The sequence below is a fragment of the Oncorhynchus masou genome, chromosome 18 (genome assembly GCF_036934945.1).
Source record: "Oncorhynchus masou masou isolate Uvic2021 chromosome 18, UVic_Omas_1.1, whole genome shotgun sequence".
NCBI lineage: Eukaryota > Metazoa > Chordata > Actinopteri > Salmoniformes > Salmonidae > Oncorhynchus > Oncorhynchus masou.
Window position 1 is genome coordinate 19,092,865 of NC_088229.1, and position 9,520 is coordinate 19,102,384.

The 9,520-nt window shown below is 46.1% G+C and overlaps 1 protein-coding gene across 2 annotated transcripts in view; it reads right to left on the reverse strand.

Moving 5' to 3' along the window:
• Window positions 1–7,626, reverse strand: part of ptpn22 (protein tyrosine phosphatase non-receptor type 22) — a 33,616-nt gene extending 25,990 nt beyond the window's left edge. For both annotated transcript variants that reach the window (XM_064922466.1, XM_064922465.1), the window contains exon 1: window positions 7,347–7,626. In XM_064922466.1, coding sequence (XP_064778538.1) covers window positions 7,347–7,448 — 102 coding nt within the window. In that variant the 5' untranslated portion in view covers window positions 7,449–7,626. The remainder of the gene's footprint in view (window positions 1–7,346) is intronic.
• Window positions 7,627–9,520: the final 1,894 nt, after the last annotated feature.

Genomic DNA, 9,520 nt, shown 5'->3' on the forward strand with positions numbered 1-9,520 from the left:
GCATTGACGAAAGTGGCAACGTCTTCTCTTATGGTAGGCCACCAGAACTTACGCTGGATGAACTCCAAGGTGCGACCTACACCCGGATGACAGGTGAGGCGAGAGGAGTGCCCCCACAGAAGGACCTGAGTCCTCACTGCCTTGGGGACAAACAACCGATTGGCAGGGCCTCCTTTAGGGTCCGGTTCGCTAGCTTGAGCACGTCTCACGGTATCCTCAACTTGCCACGAGATCGGAGCCACAATCTTAGCAGCAGGAAGGACAGGCATGTCCGTGTCATCTCGAATGGCAGGAGCGTAGACTCGGGACAGGGCATCCGGTTTGAGATTCTTCGACCCGGGCCGATAGGTGAGGATAAACTGGAATCGATTGAAGAAAAGAGACCATCTAGCTTGTCTAGAGTTCAATCGCTTCGCCTGCTGGATATACTCCAGATTTTTGTGGTCCGTAAGCACTTGAAACGGGTGAGAAGCCCCTCGAGTCAGTGTCTCCATTCCTTCAATGCCATCTTAACCGCTAGGAGTTCACGATCCCCACATCGTAGTTCCTCTCAGTCGGGGGTAAGCCGGTGTGAGAAGAAAGCGCACGGATGAAGCTTCTTGTCTTCACCCCTCTGAGACAGGACAGCTCCAACACCAACCTCTGATGCGTCTACCTCCACCACAAATGGTTCATCCGTAGTCGGTAGTATCAGGATGGGAGCAGAGAGGACGCGCTGCTTGAGTCCTTGGAAGGCCGTCTCAGCTTCTCTTCCCCACAAAAACCTTGCATTGCCACCTTTGGTTAAAGCTGAGAGAGGAGCTGCCACCAAACTGAAGTTCTTGATGAACTTGCGGTAAAAGTTTGTGAAGCCCAGGAAACGCTGAACATCCTTAACGGATTTGGGGTGGGCCAATCCGCTACCGCCCCTACCTTCCTAGGGTCCATTTGGACTCGACCGGGTTCCACTACAAATCCCAGGAATTGTACTCGGGATGAATGGAATTCACATTTTTCCGGCTTAACGTACAGATGGCTGTCCAGGAGGCGTTTGAGTACTTGTCTGACATGCTTAGTGTGTTCTTGAAGGAGCTCGAAAAGATGAGGATGTCATCCAAGTAAACGAACACAAATATGTTAAGCATATCCCTAAGCACATCGTTTATGAGCGCTTGGAACACCGCTGGGGCGTTGGTCAGGCCGAAGGGCATCACCAAGTATTCATAGTGACCAGTAGGCGTGTTGAAAGCGGTCTTCCACTCGTCACCAGGTCTGATCCGCACAAGATGGTATGCGTTCCGCAGGTCAAGCTTAGTGAAAACAACTGCTTCCTGGAGCAGCTCGAAGGCTGTGGCCATAAGGGGTAGTGGGTAACGGTTACGGACGGTTATGTCATTGAGTCCCCGGTAGTCGATGCAAGGACGTAATCCACCGTCTTTCTTGGCCACAAAGAAAAACCCTGCTCCCGCCGGGGAGGTGGATGGACGCATGAGGCCTGCTTCCAGAGCGTCCTTGATGTAGGTATCCATAGCAGCTCGTTCGGGTGGAGATAGGGAAAAGATCCGACCCCTGGGGGGCAAGTGCCCGGAAACAGGTCGATGGGGCAATCGTAAGGTCTATGGGGTGGTAGCATGGTGGCCCTCTGTTTGCTAAACACCAGTTTGAGGTCATGGTAACACTCGGGAACTCGGGTCAGGTCGATGGATTCTAAAGACTCGGGAGTAGAACTCGGGAATTCTGGAAAATACAAGTAGCTTGGCACGTAGGACCCCACTGCTTGATAGTGCCCACAGACCAGTCGATGTGAGGGTTATGGCTGTGAAGCCAGGGGTATCCAAGGACGAGAGGGAACTCGGAACAGGAGATCAAATGAAAGTTCATCAATTCCTGGTGTTGTGAAACTGAAAGTCTCAAGGAGGTAGTGACATGAGTGACAAGTCCAGATCCCAAAGGGCTTCCATCCAATGTAGTAACCCTCATGGGGTCACTTAGAGGTTCAGAGGGAACGCCATTCTCCTTCGCCCAGACACCATCCATGAAGTTACCTGCGGCTCCAGAGTCTACCAAGGCTTGAAGGTGAAGCTTGTGGTTGTCCCAGGAGAGGGTGACTGGAATGAGCAGACGGGAGTTGGACGGATGGGAGGAGGTTATGTTTCCCGTTACAGTTCCCCCGGTCTGTACGGGACAGAGCGTTTCCCTGGAGCCAGGGACACGTGGAACGGAAATGGCCCGGTTTGCCGCAATATAGACAGCGTCGCTCCCTCATCCGGCGGTCTCTCTCAGCCTGGGAGATGCGTCCAATCTGCATGGGTTCCGGTGGAGCCAGCGATGATAAAGGTGGGGACTCGGAGCTGGGACTGATAGGGGCTAGAGGTCTACGGTTGAGTTCTCTCTCTCTCAGACGCTGGTCAATGCGTGAGGCCAACTTGATCAGGGACTCGAGATTGTCCGGTGGTTCCCGAGTGGCCAGTTCATCTTGGATAGTGTCGGAAAGGCCTTTCAGAAAGCACACCGTGAGCGCCTCGTTGTTCCAGCCACTCGCTGCTGCCACCGTGCGGAACTGGATGGCATAGTCCGTCACGCTGCGCCAACCTTGATGGAGAGTCAGGAGCTGTTTGGCTGAGTCAGAACCACTGCATGGGCCTTGAAACACTCGTTTGAATTCCTCAGCAAAGGCAGAGTAGCTGGCACAGCAGGAACTATGGGCATCCCACACAGCAGTAGCCCAGGCCAGGGCTTTTTCCGACAGCAGGGTGATGATATATGCGATCTTAGACCGGTCGGTGGGAAACGACGAGGGTTGCAGCTCAAAGGAGAGAGAACATTGAGTGAGAAAGCCTTTACAAGCACTTGGATCACCTGAGAACCGTTGGGGAGGTGGAAGACGAGGTTCAGCCAGGGGGTTAACTGCCATGGGTACGTGAACCTGAGGTACTGGAACGGGAACTGTTGCCGGGGTAAGTCGATCAGATATTTGCTTAATGGAAGTCAGCATCTCCGACAGAAGATGAGAATGTCTATCCATTAAGGCCTCTTGCTGAACCAGGGCGGCTTCGTGGCGTTGGACAGTCTCCTGGTGGTGGGACAGCGTGGCAAAAAGGTCCTGGGAACTGGCTGCCTCTGGGTTCATTTTTGGCTCTGTGTTTCTGTCAGGACCCGGTTTCGAACCTGGGTCCCCGGAGTGAGAAACAGTCACTTAACCAACTGAGCCACGAATAGACAGCAGAACCCAGAAGATGAGGCAGACACAGCAGTACTTAAGACGGTGTATTTAATAAAGAAAAAATCCTAAAATACAAAAATGGCAAATCCAAAAGGTGGTAGGTAAAACACAAAAAGACCTCAAAAGAAACTCACCAAAAATAAACAAAAACAAAAAAACAGAATACCACAAGAACGTCACCCGGAATCGACAAGAGCACACAGAACACTAGGGCAGGGTGCTAACATACAAACACAGAGCACAGAACTGAGGGAAACAAAGGGTTTAAATACAATCAGGGGAAACGAGACACAGGTGCAAATAATAATGGGGATCAAGGGAAAAACATAGGGACAAAAAGCACAATGGGGGCATCTACTGACCAAAACCCGGAACAACCCTGGCCAAATCCTGACACACATCACTGCCAAAGCTTAACGTCAGTTCTGGCATAGTCATTAGATTACTGGAAACATACAGTGCCGCAAATAAATCAAATGGGCTATAGGCTACAGTCAAAGACTGCAGAACGATTGCTTAATAGGTGTTGCCTTATTTAGATGTTTCTGCTTATAATTTCCCAATTTAGGTTGGCTATTTGTTAGTTAACTTGACTATAAGTAGATACATGTAGCTTCTCTTTTGTCATTACATGTTGCCCTAGAAAACTAAATAAACCCTTACTCAACAGAAAGAATACTGTAATAGATTGATAGAATGAATACTTCAATCTAGTTGACATCTTTGAGGTTTTCTCTGTCATCTTTCACGGTGCAAAGATGTTTAGGGACTGGGGAGAAAATACAATGAAGCAAAATGTCCAAATGACATCAGTTTGATCAGTTGTAAGGAAAAAGAAAGCTGTGAAAACCACCAAACCTGTTTCTGATAAGATTTCAGTTCGGCTTCGATGCATATTTGATGTGGTTGAAATACTATCAGCTTTTATGACAAAGACAGCACCTCTATAGATGGTATCTAACTGAGCATAGCATTCTCTGAAGATGCAGAAATAAATAAATAACTTTCTCCACTCCTGTTCCCAAGTCCAAATTTTGCCTACATTTGGTGTATAATTTCATTGCAATAAATGCTTAAATCTGTAGGTGTTAATATTAAGGCTGTAGCCATATTTGCACAGGACTAGTATTACTAGAGAACGATGGTTATGTATTTATTACCCCAGAATGTCCGTTATTCCAGAGGTGTAATATTTTTTCATGATGCATTTGGCGATGTTCAGTTCAATCCCACAAAAACTTTAAAAAAACATTCACTGTGAAAGTCGATACGTATAGGCCCTTCATATACAGTGCATTCGGAAAGTATCTAGACCCCTTTCATTTTTAAACATTTTGTTACGTTACAGCCTTATTCTAAAATGTATTCAATGTTTTTTCCCCTCAACAATCTACACACAAACCTTGTGAAAAGCGGGCTGTCATATGTGCCTTTTACTGAGGAGTGGCTTCCGTCTAGCCACTCTACCGTAAAGGCCTGATTGGTGGAGTGCTGTAGAGACGGTTGTCTTTCTGGAAGGTTCTCCCATCTCCACAGAGGAACGATAGAGCTCTGTCAGAGTGACCATCAGGTTCTTTTTCACCTCACTGACCAAGGTCCTTCTCCACCGATTGCTCAGTTTGGCCGGGCTGCCAGCACTAGGAAGAGTCTTGGTGGTTCCAAACTCCTTCCATTTAAGAATGATGGAGGCCACTGTGTTCTTGGTACCCTTCCCCAGATCTGTGCATTTGCACAATCCTGTTTCGGAGCTCTACGGATAATTATTTCAAACTCATGGCTTGGTTTTTGCTCTGACTTGCACGGTCAACTGTGGGACCTTATATAGACAGGTGTGTGCCTTTCCAAATCATGTCCATCCATTTAATTTACCACAGGCACCTGAGCTGAATTTCGAGTCTCATAGCAAAGGGTATAAATACTTATGTAAATAAGGTATTTCTGTTTTTATTTTTATTACGTTTGCAAAAATGTCTAAAACCCTGTTTTCACTTCGTCATTATGGGGTATTGTGTTTAGATTTATGAGGGGAACATTTTCTTTAATACATTTTAGAATAATGCTTTAACGTAACAATTGTGGAAAAAGTCAAGGGGTCTGAATACTTTATGAATGCACTGTTACCTAGGATAGGATAAAGCAATCCTTCTCACCCCCCCCCCCTTAAATGATTTAGATGCACTATTGTAAAGTGGCTGTTCCACTGATGTCAGAAGGTGAATTCACCAATTTGTAAGTCGCTCTGGATAAGAGCGTCTGCTAAATGACTTAAATGTAAATGTAAATGTATAGGCTATGCACAGCACATCTTTCAGCTTATGTAATTAGTTGTTTTCTTGCTCAAACCACGAGCAACACCTGTCAAACTCCGACATTTCTCTCAAAACATAGGGATTTCTATTCGCACGGGACTAGTATTATCAGAGGTCTTGGAGTTTGCCAAAACAGTATGTTATTCTGGTTAGTCAATGTCCAAATTTCAGTTTCCATTTAACACATCTAAACAGTAGGCTACAAGTCCCCTGACATATTATAGGCCTATTTGAAGTCCCGTCATGTGACTGTTGAACTTCTATAGAGCCTCACAATCATCACACATAACATAGCCGGCACTATTATCTTCCTCTTTTACCACTTCCCCAAATCTTTACTAAACATTACTTTTCTGGTCCTCCCTTCTCTTTATTTTCAACTCTCCTTTTGCAGCTTGTGTCTTATTGAATTAAACATCGACAATGTCCTTTTTGCCTCCGCTGATTGACGTTAACTTCTTCTGCCCTTCCCAGAAGCTTTGTTTGGCGATTGGCTGTGTAGGCTATTTGGCGCGCGTAGGCTACAGTTAAACCCTAACGTTTAGGCTTATGCAGTAATACCAGATAGCCTAAAATAATGAAAGAAAAACCTCAATGTAGACTATATAAACTGCACAATAATTACATTTATGGATTTTTTAAGGTATTTCTTTTCTTTATTCAACTCGCCTGGCACCCACCCGCCCTTCAGCCACACAATGTGCATGTGTGTATGTGTGTGTGTATATGTGTGTGTATGTGTGTATGTGTGTGTGTATATGTGTGTGTGTTTATGTATATGTGTGTGTATATGTGTGTGTGTTTATGTGTGTATGTGTGTGTGTGTGTGTATATGTGTTTGTGTTTATGTGTGTATGTGTGTGTATGTGTTTGTGTGTGTATGTGCGTACAGGGTGGTGAGGCGGGGGGTTCTGCATCCGTAACATCAAATTTGCCTGTCGATCATCTTACTTGTATGGGGGCCTTCAGAAACAGGCAGCAGTGCAATAAGAGGAAGCTCATAAGCAGTAGTTGGGGACTGACTGACACAATCCATACAGAAACATCCTATACAAAAACCACCCATACAGAAACCACCCCTACAGGAACAACCCACACAGGAACAATCCATACAGAAACAACCCATACAGAAACAACCCCTGCAGGAACCACCCATACAAAAACCACTCATAGAGAAACCACCCTACAGGAACAACCCATAGAGAAACAACCCACAAAGAAACAACCCACACAGGAACAACTCACACAGAAACAACCCATAGAGAAACAACCCATAGAGAAACAACCCATAGAGAAACAACCCATAGAGAAACAACCCATACAGGAACAACCCATACAGGAACAACCCATACAGGAACAACCCATACAGGAACAACCCATAGAGAAACAACCCATACAGGAACAACCCATACAGAAACAACCCATACAGGAACAACCCATAGAGAAACAACCTATACAGAAACAACCCATACAGGAACAACCCATAGAGAAACAACCCATACAGGAACAACCCATACAGGAACAACCCATACAGGAACAACCCATACAGGAACAACCCGCACAGAAACAGCATAACAGAAATAGTATGTCTCTGTACATGGCGTTCTTTTGTGAAATTCTTCTTGGAAAATTGGCAGTGGAATAACAGTATGCCTTATCACAACAGCACTCTCTCTTTCCACACACACTCACATGAAAACAAATACACTCCCTCACATGCTCTTGATGTTTAGACAAACTGTAAACACTCAGCATCACAGGACAGGTCAACTCATAAGACTAAATCCACTTTTTTATACAGTGAGAAAAGTAATCAAATAAATAGATGAACTCACTGAGAACTCCCCTGTAAAGCCACTCTCCGCTTCCTCCTCCTCAGCCTCCTTGCTCTCCACTTGAGCCAGGAAGCCCCTCAGTATCCAGGCTTGCTGCTCCATGGCTGGGCTGCTGGGGCTACGCCTGTGCTGCTGCTGCCTGGCATGTCAGGACACAGAGGGCCACGGGACCATGGACAGGGGGCCCGCCGTCAGGGTTCGGGTGGCTGGGGGGGTCTCTATTCCAAGGGGCCTGGTGAGAGGCACAAGGCACTGTCAAAGCTGTTATCAGTTCAAGGAGGCAGCAGCAGCAAGCTAAAAGGTTCTGTGGTCAGTTAAAAAAAATATCACCACACCCCCTTGTGTCTCTCTCACTGGGTCCTAGAGCCAGCCAAGCTCCGAAGCACCTCATTGGGGTGTGTGTGTGAGCAAGAGAGAGAGAGAGAGAGAGAGAGAGAGAGAAGAGAGAAAGATAGAAAGAAAGATACAGTGAGAGAGGCACAGACACAAACACAGAGGAAAAAGGGAGATAAATGTGCAAACACATGCTTGAACAGCCCTAGAGCAGGGTTTCCAAAACTAAGTCCGGGGGCCCCCCTGGGGACATGTTTTGGTTCTTGCCCTAGCACTACACAGCTGATGCAGATAATCTACGTTTGATGATTAGTTGGTTATTTCAGTCAGCTTTGTAGTGCTCGGGCAAGAACCAAAACGTGTATCCAAGGGCTGCCCCAAGACCGAGTTTGGGAAATCCTGCCCTAGAGCGTGCCGGAGGCGGTCCAGCCTGTTGAACCACATTCAGGACATGGAGGAGAGAGGGAGAGCCAGGAGGAGAGAGGGAGGGCCAGGAGGGAGAGTCCAGGAGGGAGGGGCCAGGAGGGAGGGGCCAGGAGGGAGAGGCCAGGAGGGAGGGGTGGTGTGGAGTCAAGGTGTGAAGGCTGGCTAGATCCTGTAAGACAGACTCCCTCTCTCTTTCTGTCTGGCATCTTCCCCCACAGTCCAGCTGGTCCACTGACATTCAGGCACTAAGCAAAGTGACAGCCCATCACCATTTCGGATTCATAACTCCTGAAAGATCCATGTTAATCTATCTGGTAGAATTGCAGAGATGCTATGGTGCTAAAGCTGTCAAAACAGTTCCTATTGGATCTACTGCGAGAGAGAGAGAGAGAGAGAGAGAGAGAGAGAGAGAGAGAGAGAGAGAGAGAGAGAGAGAGAGAGAGAGAGAGAGAGAGAGAGAGAGAGAGAGAGAATCAATGTTCAAGTACCAGTTGTACTTATATTGACAGTGTCATGTCTTCTATAAACAATATATTAATACAAGTACTTACTTGGTACATTCACTTTCTCTCTTCTGCTTGTAGTGACTATTGTCAGACCAACTCCTGTGTTGTCGCTTGTGTGTGTAATACCTGTGTGTGTAATCGCTGTGTGTGTGTGATTTCTCTGTGTGTAATCTCTGTGTGTGTAATCTCTGTGTGTGCAATGTCTCTGTGTGTAATCTCTGTTTGTGTCATCTCTGTGTGTGTGATCTCTGTGTGTGTAATCTCTGGTTGTGTGATCTCTATGTGGGAAATCTCTGAGTGTGTAATATATATGTGGGTAATCTCTGTGTGTGTTGCCACCTGATGGAGATACAACTGACAGAAGAGGTTTAACTACCTACTGACAGGTACAGTTATCTCAACTCGACTGAGACAGCTGATTGTCCAGCATTACAGAAACACGGTGAGGAAGCTGCCATGATTACACTACAGTCATTTGGAGGAAATTTAGGCTGGAGAGTCAGTACACAAGTATCACCAAAGTCAGATTAATTTGGTTTAACTTTCAGCATCTGGATTTTACTTTCTCAATAAAGTCAAATTCAAAAACAAAGAATCACATTGGCAGTGATCACCAATCAACAGGTTCCCCTTTTCTTTATGTACTAGGGTGACACATAGTGGAAGGTCTATAAAATTGCATATTTGAATGGTCCTGGAGCAGAATGGTTCAAAGTAGTCGTACTCTCCACCCCCGACAAATAACTATTTGAAGCAGCATAGGCCTATACATTTTAATGTTGCATTATATAAGATTATGTATTATGGATGATTAAACCAAAACCAAATTCATCTGAGCCTAATACTGTATATCAGTGAAATTGAACAGGTTGAATAATGCCAATTGGATCTCGTTATAGAGGGTCTATT